General features: G+C 40.1%; 1 protein-coding gene across 2 annotated transcripts; it reads right to left on the bottom strand.

The window, feature by feature from the left end:
• LOC8076553 (beta-glucuronosyltransferase GlcAT14B) lies at window positions 14,851-18,975 on the bottom strand. 2 transcript variants are annotated; one of them, XM_021465785.1, is made up of 5 exons: window positions 18,640-18,975; window positions 17,714-18,557; window positions 16,998-17,073; window positions 16,788-16,903; window positions 14,851-15,948 (listed from the first exon to the last, which is right to left on the bottom strand). In XM_021465785.1, exons 2-5 carry the CDS (start codon window positions 18,417-18,419, stop codon window positions 15,383-15,385), a joined length of 1,464 nt encoding a protein of 487 aa, XP_021321460.1. In that variant the 5' UTR covers window positions 18,420-18,557; window positions 18,640-18,975; the 3' UTR covers window positions 14,851-15,382. The 2 variants fall into 2 exon arrangements, with proteins under 2 accessions (XP_021321460.1, XP_021321459.1); XM_021465784.1 differs by having other exon boundaries at window positions 17,714-18,552.

Below are 20,294 nucleotides of genomic sequence, written 5' to 3'. Positions count from 1 at the left end.
TCAGCCTCTTAACCCTCTACCAAGGAAGGTCGGCAGAGATCACTATGAAGTCTTTCAAAGGTTCGTCTAACAAGTTAGGGCTTGGTTTCGGTAGTCAGTCCGTGTGATTCTACTATACGCAGGGAATCCACGGTCTGCTATCTCCCATTTGCGCCACGCGGGTAACTTCTAACAAGCTAGAAAAATTACTCATACTTGACTAAAGCTAGAGCCATTATAGCCCTCGTGGTTGTACTTTCATCCCGGTTATCACTTACGAATAAATCCTCAAGTTGCTAAAAAGTCATAATTATCATTTGTTGCTTTTTATTAATCTAGTCACAAGATCATGGTCATAGAATTAAAACTCAAATGTTATACTTGCCTTGATCCAATTGCTCCTGCTGGTCCTACTGATCTTACTTGCTTCCAAGGCTCTGATCTTGATCACCGAAGTACTGCTCACCGTCTATTCCCGATCACCAATCATCAACACACAAACAATCAGAGACAGACATACACGAAGCAAACAAGATTACAATTAGAACAGTACACCAGCAGTAAATAAATGTAAATAAAAGTTTTTCCAAAATCATCTACACGCTGCTACGATCACGTCAACGGGAAATTCACGGAAAACGGAGTTACGACGCGAAAGTTACGCTTTAACAGGATTACAAAGGCTATCTACGGACTTATAATTATCTAGGAAACCTAACAATAGTGAACCTAGACAACAATGGTACCAACGTGAAGCTTCTGACATTATGAAACTAACGCAAGTTGAACGGATCGAATCGGAGCTAAAACGGAGAAGATATGAATTTTCTAAGATTTTATATAGAAAAGTAATTAATTAAATAGGGTCACGAAATTGAAAATTTTCAAACTGATGAACCAAGATTACTAACATAAAATTCATGTGATTATGAATCTAACACAATTTGAACGGATCAAATCGGAGCTAAAACGACGATTCTACGGGCAAATTAATGCAGTGGCAAAACTGTAAATAAAGGATGGTTTAAACGGATTTAAATAAATACAGAAAATCCTCGATTTCTCCCTAGCCGAGGACTGCGGGTGCAAATACAAAGAAGTCGGGGGTCTCTTTAACAAAACGTCCCGCGAAGGGGTAAGGAGCGTTTAGGGCCATCGGATTAGAAGCCAACGGCCGAGATCACAAGATGAAGGAGAGAGAGAAACAGAAGGGCGCGACCGCCGGAGTTGGGGAGGAGCGCGGCGGGGCTCCATGGCCGGCCGGCCACAGCTCGCCGGAGTTGGTCGCCTGGCTGCTACAGTGCACCAAAACAATATCTGATTGCTCCGGGAGAGAGAGGAGGGCGAGGGGAGTCCGTTCCCGGCCTCGGTGTGGCCCGAGAGCTCCCCTGCAAGGCGGCAGACGGAGGCGCCATTGACGGGCCCTTCGGAGCTCGTGGGGACGGCCCTAGGAAGCACCGAAACGCATGGGAGAAAGCCGAAGAGGGAGAGGGAGATGAGGCGCGCTCACCGGCGTGAAGAAGGAAGACGAAGACGGCTCAGCGAGACCGGATGGAGTGCGACAGTCACGGCTCCGGCGGCGATCTTGCTGCGCGTGCTCCCACGAGTGAAAGGGCAAAACAAGAGCGGGAAAGAGGAGAGGGAGTGCGGCTCAGGCGTGGACGCATAGCCGAGGCGCGGGGCAAGAAGTGGTGGGGATCGAGGGCTCGGCGTCGGTTCTGCTGAGAACAGAAAGAGAGAGGGAGCGGTTGTGGGAGGAGAGGGGAGAAGCTGACAGTCGGGCCCCGCCTGGCGGTGAGTGAGATGGGAGAGAGAGGAGTGGGCCGGCGGTTGCCTCGGCTGGGCCTTGGTCCAAGAAGAGAAAGAGAGGGAGGCGTGGGCCGAAAGGAGGCCAGGCCGAAATGGGAGAGAGAGGGAGAGGGAATAGGGTTTTCCTTTTAATTTTTTTCAATAAATTTTCAAAGCTCATTTTTTAAATAGAATTTGAATTCAAAACTCCTTTGCTCAAAACCACACATCACCAAAAATAAAATGTTACTGCATGTATGCATCAAAATATGTTTCTAACCTTATATTAAATTTTAACTTCCCAAAAATTATTATTTTCCTATATTTTAATGCTCACCAAAAATTAATCAATAAATCAAATTCAACTATTTTAAAAACAAGCAAATTTTAGGGTGTTACACTTTCATGTTGCACAAAAGTCCACTTTCACAAGACATGAATGATTACAAATCCTTGTAGCCTTTCTATTATATATAGAGAGGCCTAAATTTGTAGAATCAGACTACTTCATACATTCATGCAGGTCATCATGGCGATTGTTCATATGGATCAGATCAGCTCCTACTGAAACTAAACATTTTTAAATTTTAACCTTGTCCAGACAGGACACAGCAGGAGACATATATACGTGTTGATTGTAGATACGTTATAGGTACGCCGCTTAGTTAAACGAAACACGGCTTGGTCAAGTCAAGTATTTCAAAAAGGGTCTATTTCCGATCAAGTTGGTTTCAACACCTAACATGTACACTTGGGTACGTAGCCGCCGTTTTTTAAACATAAATAGCAATTCGCAAGTATACGTGTTCCGTTGGGATGTGTCCAAATTAAACCTCACTTAGTAGTATTTCAATTCGATGGATCGGAAAGATTACTTTTTCCAATGAAATGGTATAAAATCTTAGCATGCAGATGCAGGTCAATTCTACTAGTGTACTTGACCAGCAACCTACCAACCCTGGTACGGTGACCCCACCTCAGCTGGATTCTGATTCCTCTCCTTGGAATTGAAATCTTAGCTGATGTTGACCAACAACCTACCAATCTCAGCTATTCGGCTGATCCGCTGCTGATGCTGACGCTGATTTATTATGAGAAAAAAAAATATTATTTTATGGCTAAAACTAGTGTTGATTCACTGGTAAGCTCAAGCGAACGCAAGAGTCAAGACTACCTCGTTAAGATCTCGTTTTGGCTACACTCCTACCCACTTTAATCTCTGTGAATGAAGTAGTAAATTTAATTTTCACTCTAATTCACCTAAACATAAGGGATTTGAGGTGAATAACATTTTTTATATAGATTTAATTTAATAACTAAACTTTAAAATATTTAACTTCGTCAAAAACGAGTTAGGATCATATTCCCTCCGTCTCAAATTATAAGATATTTTGGTATTTTTAGATTCATAGTTTTTTCCTACACACCTAGATATATGTTATGTCGAAACACATAATTAAAATTATAAATTTATAAATGTCAAAACGCCTTATAATTTGGAATGGATGAGCAAAGGAAGGATTCACGTTGGTATTATGTGTTGTTGCTTATCAAGTTAGATGTTTCCTTTTCTCCCGTAAACTACAAAGAATCCACATATATTGGTATCATGCATGTAAACTTCTTTGTAGTTTCACATGTTTGATTATCATATATAATAGTGGTCAAATGAAGTTACATATATATGTGGACAAAGGGAGGAATTAGAACAATAATGCAACCGTTGTTTTCTTATGGTGGATTTTTTAAAGAAATATTTACAAAAGCCTAGGCGGTGGATCTAACGAAAATAGATTTTAAGGATGGTTATCTTAAGAGAACCGTCCCTGAAAATTGATTTCTGAGGCAGTTCTAGGACTGTTTCTAAAAATTACTTCTTTTTACAATCGAAGGCATCGTATAACAGTTTTATGGACTGATCCTGGAGATCGTTTTTGTCCGTGAGCAAAAAAACAAAATTTTGTAGTTGGCCTATCTCCCTAGGATTAATTCGAGAATTTCAAGATTTCAAATGCGGCATGAAGCCTTTTTTTTTTGCATGTGTTGTTGTTGGATTGGACGGACCTTAGTATCGTAGTACACTATTTCTAGCTAGGTGCCAGTGTTGGTGTGGATTGTTGCAATTAGGAGGAAACAGTCCCTGACATTAACTGATGACGTCCTCATAGCAGCGAGCTCATGCACAATTCAGCGGTGCATTGACTTGTTATTTTTGTTTTTTGTTCTAATATCGATATTAATTTAAGATTTAAAGATTTGATTTGCACTGTCATTTTTGTATTGTGCAGCTTAATGGTGCAAGAACATGGATAGGGGGGGGGTGGGGGGGGTTGCTCAAGCCCCCTACTGGCACCGCTAATCCCATGGAGCCCCCTAGAGCCTCTATAAAATTTTTTTGTCATGGTTGCTTTAGGGAGGAGAGATTAGAGGTTGAAGGTGAACTTTCAGTTCATCCTAGATCCGACACTGCAACAAAAGTTTGGTTTCTGTCAATCGTCTCTAAAGTTGAATTTGTTTGTATTGTGTGTCAGTTTTCAAAACTCCATATGTTTACGAAGAGAGGGATTAATTAGAGCAAATAAATAACACATTTGTTGCTTCTTTTTTGCCTAAAATTATATTGTCATTAAAAATAAGAGCAACTCCAACAGCCTAGCTAAAATTAGTAGCCAAATTCTATTATTTAGCCATTTTGTAAAGTAGAAAACTTTTTTAAAAAAGAGATCCACAACAGTCTTGTTATTTTTACAAAATCATATAGAGTGGTTGGCTATATATGGCCAGCGAAAATTAAGGAATAATCAACTTTCTATTTTACAAAACTAGATAGCACATCTGTTGGAGTCTATCTTTTATTATACAAATTCTAAAATAGCCAAGTTGTTGGAGTTGCTCTAAATTATTAGTCAATGGATAGCCTTGTATATACATGCTTCTGGAGCAAGTACTTATTCGTGGTATCAGTTCTTCCCCTTACGAAACAACGCTGCTAGTAGTAACTTTCACACAGTCGGTGGATTCGAGCACAAGGATGTAAACTCGGTGATGCTGTTTGCTTGCTCGCCATTAATTATTTGGCTTGGAAAAACAGTGCCAGTGCACGAATGGGAGACTAGACTAGTTTTGATGCATGAGAATATTTTTCTTTTTCTCCACCAACAATGCAAAGCTCTCGAAGTCTGACCAAGATTAACTGCTAACATCTTTTTCCAATTGTTAAAAAAGAAGAAATCACGACGACCAACTGCTACGTTTGGAAAGTGGTGGTGGTCGTCAGCCAGTCTGGATTACAAGTGGAACTTCACTAGCTAGACACCTAACGTGCTGGCCTCAAAATGAATAATGAAATGAAAAGTAAACCAAAAAAGAAAAAAAAAGAGACCTAGTTCCAGTTTGTAACACCAACTGGGACTGAAGGTGTGCGACATGGCGACCCAGGGCCACTTTGGGCGCAAATCCTTTAGTCCTGGTTCTATGACCCGGGACTAAAGGGTGGGCCTTTAGTTCCGAAATCGTTGTCCCGGTTGGGAAACCGGGACTAAAGCGGGTTTCTAACCAGGACAACAGCCCCGTCCTGCACTAGTGAGAGGAGTCTTACCAAACAGTTTAGTAAAAAAAAAGTGTTGGAAGCCGCTTTTTATGAAAAAGAATAAGGAGCCAGAGCTATTTTGAAGGAGCCCGAATTATAGCTTCTCTAAAATGGCTCTAGCTCTCTAACTCCTCCGGAGGAGCCTTTGAGGAAGAGCCCTACCAAACAAGATATGGTTTGGTCTTGTGCTACTCGTCAACCAAACATGTCAATCGAACACGTCCTAAATTTTTGGCTCTCATCGCCCTAGGTGTCAATCGAATCCTAGGTGTAGAATATTATTCTACTCCGCAAGTCAAAACTGAGTACAAAAAATACTGAGTAATACTGGAGAGTGTTCAGTATCATCTTGTCCAACACCCAGGACCACGAAATATTGAACAATACTGAAACATAAATACTGAACGATACTAATTTTTGCTCAGTATAACAGTTCAGTGTAGAATAGTGCGCGCACGCACGCGCGCGCGTACACACACATATTCTACACCCTAGGTGTAGAATATTATTCTAGCATGATTTTGGTTTTTGGTTTCACAATAATCCACTTTTGTGTATGCAGGTGTTTGGCAGGTTCTCTAAAAAGCCACATAAGCCACCTTAGGGTTGCATTGCTTGTGTGGGATGAGATTTCTAAACTTTTCTACACAGTAGCTAGGTAAGATTCTTAGCTAGGCCCAAAGTCGTTGGACGGCTAGCTACCGCTCGGCCTATGTACTGTCGGTCAGTGTTGGTTGTACTTATACGTACATGAAAAAAGATTAAAGGCAGCCTAAATATATGATGTTATTTGAAGATAATTAATCAATAACGAGACTCCAAGTCTTTCAACAGCTAGCTCAAGTAATTCAGTCGTCGTTGTTCAACGTACGTCAGGTCAAGATATGCACGAAGATGCATATCTTTGCCAAGGCCAGATCAAAGGTGTAGGAAGATGCCGGTGACGAACTGTTCAAGACCTGCATGCATGCGGTCGACACAGCTAGCTGCTGGAATGAAGGACTCTTGTACGTTGACGCTACCTTCTTCTTTAGCGTTTCCAACTTCCAGGCAGGACTAGGATCGAGTTACCTTGCGCCTTCCATTTTCGTCTGAAAAGTATTGGACGAGATCGATCGATCGGTGTCTAGTTTCTTCACCTTCGTTCAGCTCGTTGAATGACGATGAGAAGATTAATTACTAGTAGTACAGTAGTTTCCAGCCTCGATCCAGTTTACCAGTTAGGTATGTTCGCCTTGATCTGATGATAAGGATCATTGCCCAATGAGGATACGGTTAGGCGAGTGATCCGGCCAAACCCACTGCTAATTTGTATCTATATGAAATGTATTACTAGTCTCCCTATTTAAAATTAGTTTGTTGAACTTGCATTTTAAAATGTCAACTCGATCCATATAGTGATTTGTAGTTGCACTGCCAAAGAAGAAAGCAGCAGGTAGAGAGCCAGCTGAACTCACAAGTCACAAAGTCTCTAAAAAAATCATATAAAAGTCAGAGGAGCGAGATTGAGTAAGGTATAAAGCGATGGTGACACGTGGACTGCAGGTTGACTTGGCATGCAATCCGATCCAAATTAAAGGGAGAGTCAAGTTGGCAGTTCCGACTGCAGCTTGCACGAACTTTCCGGATAACGCCATCAATCTTTCTTCTACCACCTCCCGTCGTCTCTTCTTGCAGCTCAGATTCAATTTCAAACACAGTGCTTCTTGGATTTGTACTGCTTCAATTAATCATAGATATCAGTAATTTTTGTTATATAGTTTGTTAAATGTTTTTGAAAAAAAAAACTTTAACTCAGCGAGAAACAAGATTTTTCAAACTTAAAAACAACTTTAAATACTGGGAAAAATAAGATGTTCCCTCCGTACTCAAAAAATAAGTTCTTTTGGCCAAAACTTGGATCAAACATTGAAAATATACATCATAAATAACTTTTAAATTGATTAGTTTGGTAATGTGAAAATCATATGAATATATATTTATTTTGAAAAATATTTTCATATATATATATATATCATTTTTTATAAATATTTTTATAAAACTAGAAAGTCAAAGTTACATTTTGGAAACCATGTCTCTATCTAAAACGACTTTATTTTTTAAGTACGAAGGGAATATGCAATTATTTTGGGAGCAATGGGGTATAAGGGAATTTCTTACACTTGGATGAATCTATTGAGCAATTTATTAATTTATTTACAGGCAGCTTCTTCTCCAAATAAAACTCTTGCACATTGTGCATTGCACAAAAGTCTCCTAGTCGTGGAACAAATTTGGACCATACATTCTGGAGACCAAGTTAATGCATGGCATGTAACATTGCTTTCCAAGGAGGAATGAATGAATAATAAATAAATAAATAAACTAAAAAGCACAGAGCACGCATGTCGGTCGGTCGGTCGGTCAGAATGTGAAACTAGCCCTTCTTCTTTTTTACTTATACTATAAAATTTGTATCCGTACATACCATTCAAATTAAATTAAAAACCCAATAAATTGCGGACAATGGCTAGTGGATCGAATTGAATTCCATGCATGGACGGAGATCTATCGGAGAGCCCAAACTTGACACGCGATTTATTACGTACTGTATTTCAGAGAACCAGTCTTTTCTTTCCACAAATTAAAGCACAAAATCTCGTTAAGATTGTTTTGACCGTGGTGCATGCATATGCGTGGTTTTGGACCGATGAGGATACATCAATCTACCATCGCATCACCGTGTTTAAAAAGTGATTACAAGCTGTTGATGCATCAAGAACAGATCCGATCGAAAGATTTATCTAGTTAATTGATACAACTACGTAGTAGGGGAGACATGAAAACGACGGGGCTCGTTTTTTCCTACCAGAACCAAAAAAACAAACAAAAAAAAGCAGGAACCCATTCTTTTAAGTCCAAAAGCACGTCAATTAGGCAGCATTGGTTGTGCTTTTTGCAGTCTGTGATGAGGTGATGATCGTCCTTGTGGAGCTCGCGAGATGCATGTCGCCGTCTCAGCAATATTTTTCACATTTTAGCTTCTCCTTGGACGGAGGAATAATATATGGATGTGTGGCGGAGAAAAGTTGCAATCTTTTTTTATACAAAAAAAAAAGAGGCTAATAGAAATGTGTTAAAAGCGACAGATAGAGAGATTTTGCAAGACCACAATTTTTTTTGTTTTGCTAGTTTTGTAAAACTAAAATAGCTAGCTAGGCGTATTTGTGTTTTTTTACTGCCATATTTGTGTATTTCCCCAAATATTATTTTATATATTTTTTCACTACCATTTTCTGGAATTGGGAGGCAATTTCATCTAGTCAATGTACGTAGTCGTCGTAGTGATACTGTGGTACCGTTTCATTTTCCATCCATGGATGACATGTCACTTGTCATTACCTAAAAACATATATGCACGCACAAGCTAGTTTGACACACCAAAGCATATTTACGTAGGAAATTAATTAAAACGGCCGGCCGGCCGGTTCCAACTCAAACGACGAGGGTCGAGGGGACAAAAGGCGAGAAAATAATTAAATGAAAAAAAGTAATTATATTCCTCTCGTTGCTGAATTTTCGTTACGGGTACACAAAGTTGCAGACAAAAAAGGTGGCATTCGAAATTTGATCGTGCGGCTGATTCGTCAATCGTGTAGAAAAACGAAAAAACTTTGGAGTCGAGCGATCGCGATCGAGCTGGTCTATTTGAATACTATTATTTGCAGATCACTGTCCACCTAATTATATTCTTCTGTCGTCGAATTTTCTCGGTCCTGATCACGTATAGCAGAACCATGAAGAATAATAAAATGAAATAAATAAATAAACACTACATGCAAGCCCCACCAAAAGAAAAAAAATAGTAGACTATCTTTAGATTTGTTCTAACTCAAATTTGACAAAATCTATATAAAAGTTTAAAAGTATTTACATTTACAATATCAACTGTGGTTTATTAATTTTTCTATAAAATAATCTTTCTATCCCAAAAAAGAATGCAATTTTAGGTCAGGTTAATATGTGAAGGTGTTGTATTTAAATACATTTGTTACCATAACATTTTTTTTAATGAAGACTTGCAGAGCTCCCTAGTATATTCAACTCGCCTAAAATTTGCTCGTGAGTTGAACAAAGGACTTGAGAAGTGCTACTGGAACCATCTAACCAACTCAGGTAGAGGCCCATTTACATATGTTACTATAACTTATGATGATATTTACTATAGTGTCATAGCAAATCACTTATGAGAACTTTGTAGTAATCTTGTAAATTAGTATAGTCGATATGGTATCTCAAAGTGATCATAGAATAAGAGCACCTATGTTTGGTCTCTTGGAGCTGCTCTATGTGGTTGTTTACCGAACGGGTGAAGAAATGGCCAGTTCTAATGTGAATATCCGAAAACCGTGGTCTCAAAAGTGCCCAATGTCCAATGAAGCTGAAAAAAGTGGCTTTGTCGGGCTCTTCCATCTAGACGCATGGGTTGTCCCCATACTGCCCCTTCTCCATATATCGAGGCATGGCGTACTAAGATGCCAAGACAGGCAAGGCATGTGGACAAGAAGTCATGGGTGCATGGCATGGTGCAAGAGTAATTAGGTCGGGGCATATTAATGGGGGCAGGGTGAAATTGTTGCGACGTGGTGTGGGAAGACGAGCTAGGGTGGAGTCGTTGGGGCGCGATGGGCAGAGTCATGAGCGGAAGGTGTGTGGGGCTGCAAGATGAGCACCGAGGAGAAACTTATTGTGGTTCGATGAAGGGATGAGGTGAGGAGAAATAGATGGTGGAGAACAGATGACCCAAAACCCTAAACCCTTAATAGGCAATGAGCCATAGCTTGGCCAAGGCCCAGGAGGCCAGCAGCCTTATCTTGGCCAAGGGTTTGCAATCATTTCACTATTTTTAACAAAAAAAAGAAGTTATTCTACTAAATATTTTCTATAACAACTTCAGTTGTAATATAAACAGGGTTGTTGCACCATATTGAAGTAGGCCTATAGCTAAGGAAACTTAAGTTATTCTATAGGAGGTCACGAAGTACTCCCTCCACCCTAAAATAGATGATCTTATAACATTCAAATTCTATCCCAAAATAACTCCCCTTATAGCATTCTAATATACTTTTTTTTTCTTTCCCAAGATACATTCTCTTTTTCCCAATATACACCTATATCTATATCTCTCTTATTCACATTAAGGGCAATTTGGTCTTTTATCTATAACATTGGTATCCGTGATTAGTCCCAACATTCATTATTTCGGGAGTATTTAGCTATACTCGCTTCTTCTATACTTAAGTATCACTGTGAGATTCTTGTGAGACAATTGTTTTCAGGCTTAACTAAGTTTTTAAAAAATATTAACAACATTATATTTCTAAATAAATTTATTACAAAAATAGATTCAACAACCTATCTACATTATGTAATATAAAATTATTTGATTTAATCTATTCGGTTAAAATTAGGTTCATTTGACTTCTCGAGAGCAAAAACGACGTCGTATAAAAAGGGTGAATATTCGGCACCACGTGTAAGGAGCACAATCCTAGATATGTAGCTGGGTGGCGAAACGGAGCACAATCCTAGCTAGATAGCTGGGTGGTCAGCTCAGCTGGTAGGCCGACACGGCTGGGATCACTCGGTGATAAGTGGCCGTCGAGATCCTGCGACGACGCATGCATGCAGCAGCTCTTTGAGTGACGCCTCTGCACTCCGCTCACAAGTCACAAAAGCCATTATTTTGGCATGAACCATGTGTGTGTGTGTGTGTCTCCACTGTCCGGACGACCTGACAATTAATTAATCCACGCGCCGGCCGGCGCCGCGTAAGGAGATCTTCTTCACACGTTGTCGTCCTTTGCAGCCAACAAAAAAAAAAGGGTCAAACAATCAAACAAAAGTCTTATTTAGATCTAAAATTCTTTTAAATTTTAACATCGTAATACTTTTATTTATATTTAATAATTATTGTTTAACATAGACTAATTAACTAGGCTATATATATATATAAATGTAGTCAAGGCTTAGAACTCTTTTAGTGTTCGATTTGTTTGGAGCAATAGGCTCTCTGTAATGCTGAGCAGCGTGTTGTCTGGGTTTGGAACTCAGTATTCGGGGCTTTGGTCTAAGTACTGCTTGGTTTTGTTGGGCTATAAGCATTCACTTGCGAATGTGAAGGCCATAATGCTTTTATTCCTAATTAAAGAAAGATTCTGCTCATAAATTACAAATAAATTACATAATTAATTATTTTTTATTTATATTTAATGTGAAATAAGATTCGATGTGACGAAAATTTAATCTTGAAAAGTTTTTAGATTTTAGGCTAATAACTAAACGAGACCAAATTAAGGCCTTGTTTAGTTCACCCTGGAAACCAAAAAGTTTTCAAGATTTTCTGTCATATCAAATCTTGCGGCACATGCATGAAACATTAAATATAAACGAAAACAAAAACTAATTACACAGTTTGTCTGTAAATCGCGAGACGAATCTTTTGATCCTAGTTAGTCTATAATTAAACAATATTTACCATAAACAAACGAAAATGCTACAGTAACGAAATCCAAAATATTTTCATATCTAAACAAGACCTAAAGATCGGTACGGCGTTGCTGCCGCCAGAAAAGTGCGTACAAATCAGTCAGTCAAGTCAGCCAGTCGTTGCTTCCAAAAGACGGCAGCTAGCTACTCCGGCCGCTGGGCGCCGACCATGCTTCATGATGGGTGAGTGAGTAACACGAGACGACAGGTGTGTGTCGCTGCCTCCAACCAGCCTGAAATTGATGTTAACTGTGGTGCACCCAAAAATCAAAAAGTTTTCAAAATTCCTCGTCACATCGAATCTTTCAGCACATGCATGAAACATTAGATATAGACGAAAATAAAAACTAATTGCACAGTTTAACTGTAAATCGCGAGATGAATCTTTTGATCCTAGTTAGTCTATAATTAGACAATATTTATCACAAACAAACGAAAATGATACAGTAGCAAAATCCAAAATCTTTTCGCATCTAAACAAGGCGTGTAAAACAAAACAACGTGCGCACTAATAATTATATATTAGTTAAATTTATAAAAAGAGGCCTTTAGATTCCTTGCGTACTGCGCATCTCCAACCGTTTCCTAAATCAACTTATTATTTCTTGTTTATTTGACAAAACTAGAAAATTGTTACTCCAACAGTTTGGTAAATGGGTTGCCATTTTTTGGCAACTTGCCATCTAGCAGCACCGCGCATCCATATTTGTCAACTTGCTATCCAGCAAATTATTTGATTTGGTTGTTGGTTGTGGGTTTTCTTTTTAAGTTTATCAAGCCTAATTGGCAAACTGTTGGAGACAGAAGAAAATCTCATTTATCATATGTGTTTAACAACTTGCCAAATCACAAGATTTGACAAGTGAGTTTTAAGAAATGCTCGATTGCGATAGTTTTGGCTAGCTTCCAGTTATATATTCTGTTCACAAGGATAATTTCACCTCCATCTTAATTAACTACCCTTTTTCGGTGTGTGTCTTACATGTGTTTTATTGAAACTTTAGCTCGGAGCTATTTTTATCACGCCTTTGTCGTGGACTTCAAATCCAATTTTTTACCTCCTAATTTTTGGTAATATATACTTCCTCCATTCTAAATTATAAGAATTTTAGAAAGTCAAAGTGTCCTAAGTTTGACTTAAATTACAGAAAGAATTACAAAGAATTTTTACATCAAATAGGTATATTGTGTTGAAAATATAATTAATAAAAAATCTAATGATACTTAGTTGGCACTATAAGTGCTATTATCTTACCATATATATTTGGTCAAACTTAAAATGTTTTGACTCTTTAAAATTTTTAAAATAACTATATAATTTAGGATGGATGGAGTACATAATTGTGTAAGAGCCGCCAAACTTTAGAAAAACACAAAAGAAACTAGTTTGAGAAGCATGCAAAAAGAAACTAAGCGCTCTCCTCCAACAGTTCCCTAAGGCCCTGTTTAGTTCCCCACCAAAAAAATTTTCATCCATCCCATCGAATCTTTGGACACATGCATGGAACATTAAATGTAGATAAAAAAATAAACTAATTACACAGTTTAGTTGAGAATCGCGAGACGAATCTTTTAAGCCTAGTTACTCCATGATTAGCCTTAAGTGCTACAGTAACCCACATATGCTAATGACAAATTAATTATGCTTAATAAATTTGTCTTGCAGTTTCCTGACGAGCTATGTAATTTGTTTTTTTATTAGTTTCTAAAAACCCCTCACGACATCCTTCCGACACATCCGATGTGACACCTAAAAAATTTTCATCCCCAATCTAAACAGGCCCTAAACCAAAAAAAAATCATCACCCCAGCAATTTTTAGTGGGCCCACTAGCTTACAAAAAAAAATAAAAGGAAAAGTATTCCAAACTTTGTGCAGATTCTGTGTAGGCCCTTCGGCTTCGGAAGCCTACGATGTGTAATTTACCAGATGAGGCCCATATCCAGCAGTCTCGCACAGAGGTTAGCGGCCCAGTCCAACAATGCCTGGATCCTGCGGAAGACCATGGATTTCTATTATTATTATTATTTCTACTAAACTGGTAGTCAGATGTTTCTATTTCTCGTGATAATTTCTAGAATTCAACTGTTTTCCCTGGCACCGTTTCATGATGAGTGTAACACAAAGGGTAAAAAAATGAGCCTCTAATTAGCTAGTGATGTTAAGATGAGAACCAAAGCAAGATAGCTCAATTGGTAGTGTCTTCATCGTCGTCAAACATTGCTCGCTTGTTCTTCGTTACTTCCTTGCAGGCGACCTGTTGTCTCACTTTTATATACTTCGATGGTCAATATCATTCATAAACCACAAGTATGGAATTGTTTTGAAAAGTAACTGCATAGTATGAAAACTTGGCTGCGTTGTACAGGTTATGTTTGAAAAGAAGGAAATATTGGTCAAATTTACATTCAAAGACTTAGTACATTATTCAGAGAATTGTAGCCAAAGGGAGAATATTGCTAATAGGCAGAAGTGTGTTTGCACCTGGAGACTATTTGTGTGCCATACAAGCAGACTGGTCCAAAGGTAGCCCTATATATAAGTATTATTAGTCCTTGGCAATTCAAAATCTATTTTGGGGGCTGCCACCATGGCAATGACACTAATTTGCAAGAATTCTGTGCGCACCAACCAGAGTCCAATGAGCCAAGCTTACCAAGGCCTTGTTTAGTTTACCCAAAAAACCAAAAAGTTTTCAAGATTCCCCGTCACATCAAATCTTTCGGCATATGCATGAAGTATTAAATATAGACAAAAATAAAAACTAATTGCACAGCCTGTAAATCACGAGACGAATCTTTGGATCCTAGTTAGTCCATGATTAGACAATATTTGCCACAAACAAACGAAAGTGCTACAGTAGCAAAATCCAAAATCTTTTCGCATCTAAACAAGGCCCAAAGTTTTGGTTTAAGACAGACAGTTTGCCCTTCATTCAGAAATACTGAACCTGGTAACAGTTCTGCTGAAGAATTCATGGTGGATAACATTGCAAGGGAATATCTTCATCTGTTAAACATTTCATTTCAACATCTAGGGAATACATACATGCTATTAATCATGCTACCTAGCAGACAGAGAATTATCACCGGTAGGAAAAAAAAAAAAAGGTTATTCTGAATGCAGCATGTGATTCAGTCCAAGGATAGGAAAAATTCCTGGCAGACTGTCTTTTTTGCATACTTCATGTCCGGTCTTCCAATTTAAATTGTGATCAGGCACAAAAACAAGTGGAAAGTTAGACCTTGACCACAAGTAGAACTGAAGAACAATGTTATTTTCTAGTTTTGCACATGCGGGGCATTGAACCGATGAAAGATCCAGCATTTCTGACTGCCGAGGTGATTTCCGTCAGATAACTGCTTTTATCTTATTTCACATGCAAGAATAGTACTACACCTATTTTTCTTGGTCAACAGGTTGTGTTCCTCAGTATTGTTCATTTCCATGGAAGGGGTCAAGAGCTGCATTTACAAGAAAGCATAGCAAGACACAGAACTATCCTTTACTTTTAGGAACATACCAATCCCTCTTTGTCTGATCATAAGCAAGTGAGGAACAGCTACCATTGCGGTAATCCCATGAGAGCACCTTCTTCATCAGGCCTCGCAGCCTTTCAGCACCAGGACCAGGCTCGAAAACAGAGTCTTCACCCCTAGACAAACATGGATCAGCCCCTCCTTCAGAGCTCCCATCACACCATGCTCCCGGGGTGAACCGGCCCTCTGAGCGGTGCAAAAGCTCGCGGTCTATCTTGTCCAGGACCTTGTCATCCTTGGGAAACTTCCGTGCAAATGGCGCGCCGCTCTTGACCATCTTGTTGAAGTCCTTCATGGAGAGGATCAATGGATGCTGCTTTGGAGGGTAGTCCCAAGCGATGTAGTGAAGGTCATGACCAACTGCCGTGCCCCGAAAATCATCAGAGTTGCAGATAACAGTTTGGAAATAGCCTTCTGGTGAGGAGATGAAGTTGACATAGTACATCAGCAGGTTTCGTGGGAGATTATCCCAACCCCATATACAGTACTCAAGGAAGGATTTTGTGAGCATTATCCAAGCAGAACCTGCCAATCAAACATAGGAATGCAATGATTATAGCACAGATTAAGAATGACAAAACATCATGACATTCTATACTACTAATATATATATATATATATATATATATATATATATATATATATATATATATATATATATATATATATATATGCATCTTACAGAAATAGCTTTTTTCTAATTAATTCATTTCAGCATGTGCTGAAACAAAGAAAATGAGAGTCCTATGCACGGTCAATCAGAAGAATTGATCATTCAAAAAAAAGCAGCAACATATCCAAACATTACGGGCTCGGTCCAAATATCTTGATCACAAATTCCATACAGCAGCAACTATTGTTTTTGTTTGGCTAGAAAATGCCAAGCCTCTATGAGCATATTGGAACAAGAGTTTATACCCACTGTAGACTTAGGAGGACATGAGGACACTGAGGAACATAAGAAGCATAACTAATTAACTGATCATAGAACTGCCTGAAGAACTGAGAGTTCACAATGAAGGGAGAAAAAACTGAATAGGAACTAAAAATTTGAATCCACAGTTACTAGTTTAAGATGAATTAAGAAATTACAGCTCGACATGGCCAGGCAGCAATACTCTGCTAGCTTAAGAGGAGACTAGGATCTGCTACCATAAATAATGTGCCCAAACTTTCTTCTTGTGGTTGACTAGTTGTAAACGAGCAAATTTGGAACTACATGCCAATATAAAGTAGCATGCAAAATTGTTAGTGACTACTACATGCCAATATTCATGCCAACTGCCACATCAATGTATTGCCATTTTATGGATGTAATAGCTTCAAGCCTATGTGCTGAATATTGAATTGAGAACCAGGCCTACCAGTATATAATTTGAAAGATGTTGGCAATTCTCTCCGCTCAGTAGTCATAGTAAGATCAAATTTCTTTGACAGATAAAGCCCTGGGTCCAGAACAATTGGTTTCGCCCTTATATTACTGTGATTGGGGAAAAGTGTCAGAAATTAAGAGCACAAAAACAGAGAGCATTTGTACAAAGTGAACAAATTAACAGATTGGCAAGGAAACTTACACTTTCCACCCAGATAACCGAAAGTGCTCTATAAAATTAAGATTTCTTGGCAAAGAAGAGAAGACATGAAGTATATCTGGAAAACAAAAACAAGCATTTAACCATACAAGTACAGTAACTTCCACAGCTATGTAACAACATGTTGCTGCACTGTGTATGAAGATTCAAGCTTCACTATAAGCTGTATACTCGAATGAACGATGACTGCTGATGCTATTACTGCCTTTCCATATGAACAGATGTCTAGATCATACAAAATTAATATGTGTGCCTATACAATTTGAGGCCCATGTTACTTCACTCATGTTACGACAATAAATATGTAGTGTTGGAACTAGACATTTTTCACATCAATCTTGATTTCTGCGAAAAATCTCCATTCTTAGCTGAACCATGTGTTTCCAAAGATGACAACTTACAAAACAAGAAGTAGATGGATTGGCAACAGAGAAGCAATGTGTTATGTTCGTTGCCACCTAAACACAGGTATTCATATGCTTAGATAAGCAAACAAGTGCAGAGAGATGGGGTTCAATCTATGAACTATGGTGCCTATGCTACACTTGAATCCTCTGAAGCATGCTAATGCTGCCATAAGTAATATTACCAATCAGACCGCAGAAACGAAGTTGCAGAAGGTAAACCATGTATAAGTTAAGCCCACACAACCCCAAAAAAAAATTAAGAGGGAAAAAGGGTGGCTGAAGAACACTGACCATCTTGTGTCATGAGCGGATAATCCGACGCGCTGAGATTGATGAACCAGTCCCACTGGAGCCCCTCCTTGAGAAGAATGGCTACAGCGTGAAGCGTGCAGGCGACCATGGTCGGCCCCTTGTAGGTGACAAGGTTTCCCTTGGCGATGACCCGCACATTTCCGACCTGGCTGAACATGGGGTCGCCCTTGACATACATAGCCAGATCGATCCGCTCCCGCGGCGGCGCCTCCAGGTCGAGGTGCAGGATGTACTGGTTGCGCGGGTGGTAGATGGCCTGCAACGTCCGCCGCATCCGCAGGCCGTCGCCCTTGGTGCCCTCGAGGAGGTACGCGATCCGCGGCGGCTCGGCGTCGGAGTCGTCAGAGTTGACTGCAGCATCATCGGGGTTCTCGTCGTCGTCGTCGTCGTCGCTGTCGCTGGCGGCGTTACCTTCCAGCAGCCGGTTCTTGATTCCCGCCTCGACGGAGGGCGCGCCGTCGCGGCCCGACGACGAGCCGCCGCCGTCGTCCCAGTCGGCGAGGGAGACGACGTCGAACAGGGCCGCGTCGCCGGCGCCGCTCGGGTAGGGCGGCGAGAAGAGGCCGCACGCGGCGGCGAGTAGGAGCGTGGCCGTCACGAGCAGACTGGCGAGGAAGGGGAGCAGCCACCGGCGGTCACCGAACGGCCGCGCGTGCCCGGAGCTGAGCCCCCAATTCTTCCTCATTTGCTCGGCAAGCGCGCTTCCTTCTTTAGCTCAATCGAGTCTCAAAATGTCCAATGTTATGGAGCATTCCGCCGTTTCTCCGGTGAAATCGAACCTCGTGCGCGCCCAAATTGGTCACCGGGATGAACCGGATCTGCACTGGCTCAGATGCGCTCGCCGCTCAGAAGGAGCAAGATCCTCAAGCGAGAAGTCTCGAAATTTCGAGAGGGATCGCGCTCACCAGGGGATGGAGGACAGCGAAGGAGACCGCCTAAAGAATCGGAGCTCTCGCTCGCGACGAGCGAGTTGGCTGGCGAGGAGCGCAGGCCGCCGTTGTTCCGCACGGAAAGCGAGCAGGAGCAGGCACCGCGTCGGCGTCGCGCACGTGCGATGCGACGACGGCAAGACCCCGCTCCGGCGCCGACCAACGAGGGCGAGCTCACGAGGTCGCCGCGCACGGCCGGCCCCTTCAGCACGGGTCCTCTCCTCCCCGGTGAACCACTTGGCGGGCGGCGGCGCTGATCTCTTCTCGCCTTCTCGGTAGGCGGTGACAGCTGAGCTGAAGCTCTCACAGTGTGTGTGAGAGGTGCAGCTAGCAGAGCTCACACCAGCTGATGGGCTGGATCGAATGTCCTATGGGCCAAGCTGAAAATGTCGAGTTATTATAGTTGGGCTCGAGTAAAAATCATATGGGCCAACCCACACGACTAGAACGGCCTTTTCAATCCCTGCATGATTTCGCTTTCAGAACAAATCCATATTGACTATCTCACTATAGCGTTCCACTCAAAAAAAAGAAAAGAAAGAAAAACCCTCCACTATAATGATCATCATTCATAAGTTTTTTTTCTCCTAACTATAAAACTAGATTTACAGTATGCTGATATTCAATTTTCTTTTTCACAAAACCCAGTTTGGATGTAGACTCTCATATACACGAGCATATGCTAACCCATGAACACATGCATGTATACCCTACCCATGTCCATATACACGAGCATCTGCAGGAAATAATCATATGATGGTTCTGTGGAGCATATCTGGTATTGATAAAATCATTCCCCTCTTGTATGAGGAAAATCTATGTTTTTCACCAAAGCTTTGCAAGAAAGATTTTGTCCATATGATCTCTGTGCAGGAAATTATCTCCACGGGTAATTATAGAATGGCTCCCCAACCCTTTGTCCATGTCTTGTATTGGAAGGAAAAAATCCATTTTTGCCCAAGTTTTACAAGATATATTTGGCCCATATGCCCATATTTGCGTAAGCGATAATCTCCACAGGTGATCAAACATTAAATTTAACTTAGACCCTTTTGGGCAAGACTTTTGTTCTGGATTTTCTACCAGCTTAATCAAAAATCGTACCAAACAAGCATATATGAGAACAACTTTTGAAGCCAAAACCAAGACAAAAATGATAAAGTATAAGTCTTGTTTTGCTTAGAAGTCGAAGCCACCAAACATGGTTTCACCTAGCTTCATCTTTTTGAAAAAAACAAACCTTACCAAAGTGATTCTTAGAAATATAAGCAATATATTTTTAGTCCAAAGTCTATAATATAACTAATAATGAATTGTAGTGTCTAGTTATGCCATAGTTGTCTTTTATTTATCTACAAAATTTTATTAAAAAAATTTGCCACTAATTTTCACTCAAATGACTCACATTATCTTTCTTATTATTTCTCCTTACATCCAGTTGTTATCTGGATCTACCCGTCTATAAGCTTATGTGCCTGGTTTGTTGTTTGTATAAGAATCAAGTTTTTCTCTCTATTCTTTCTTCTTTCTTTCATATGAGCAAAATAATAATGATTAAATTAGCTAAAAATACTGTTTATTATGGTCTAAGAAGAAATTGCCCATAGAGATTTATCTGTAGGAGTATGTAA

This window comes from Sorghum bicolor, chromosome 7 (assembly GCF_000003195.3).
Source record: "Sorghum bicolor cultivar BTx623 chromosome 7, Sorghum_bicolor_NCBIv3, whole genome shotgun sequence".
Classification (NCBI taxonomy): domain Eukaryota; kingdom Viridiplantae; phylum Streptophyta; class Magnoliopsida; order Poales; family Poaceae; genus Sorghum; species Sorghum bicolor.
The sequence above is the reverse complement of the archived record's forward strand: the minus strand, read 5'-3'. Positions and strand labels throughout refer to the sequence as shown.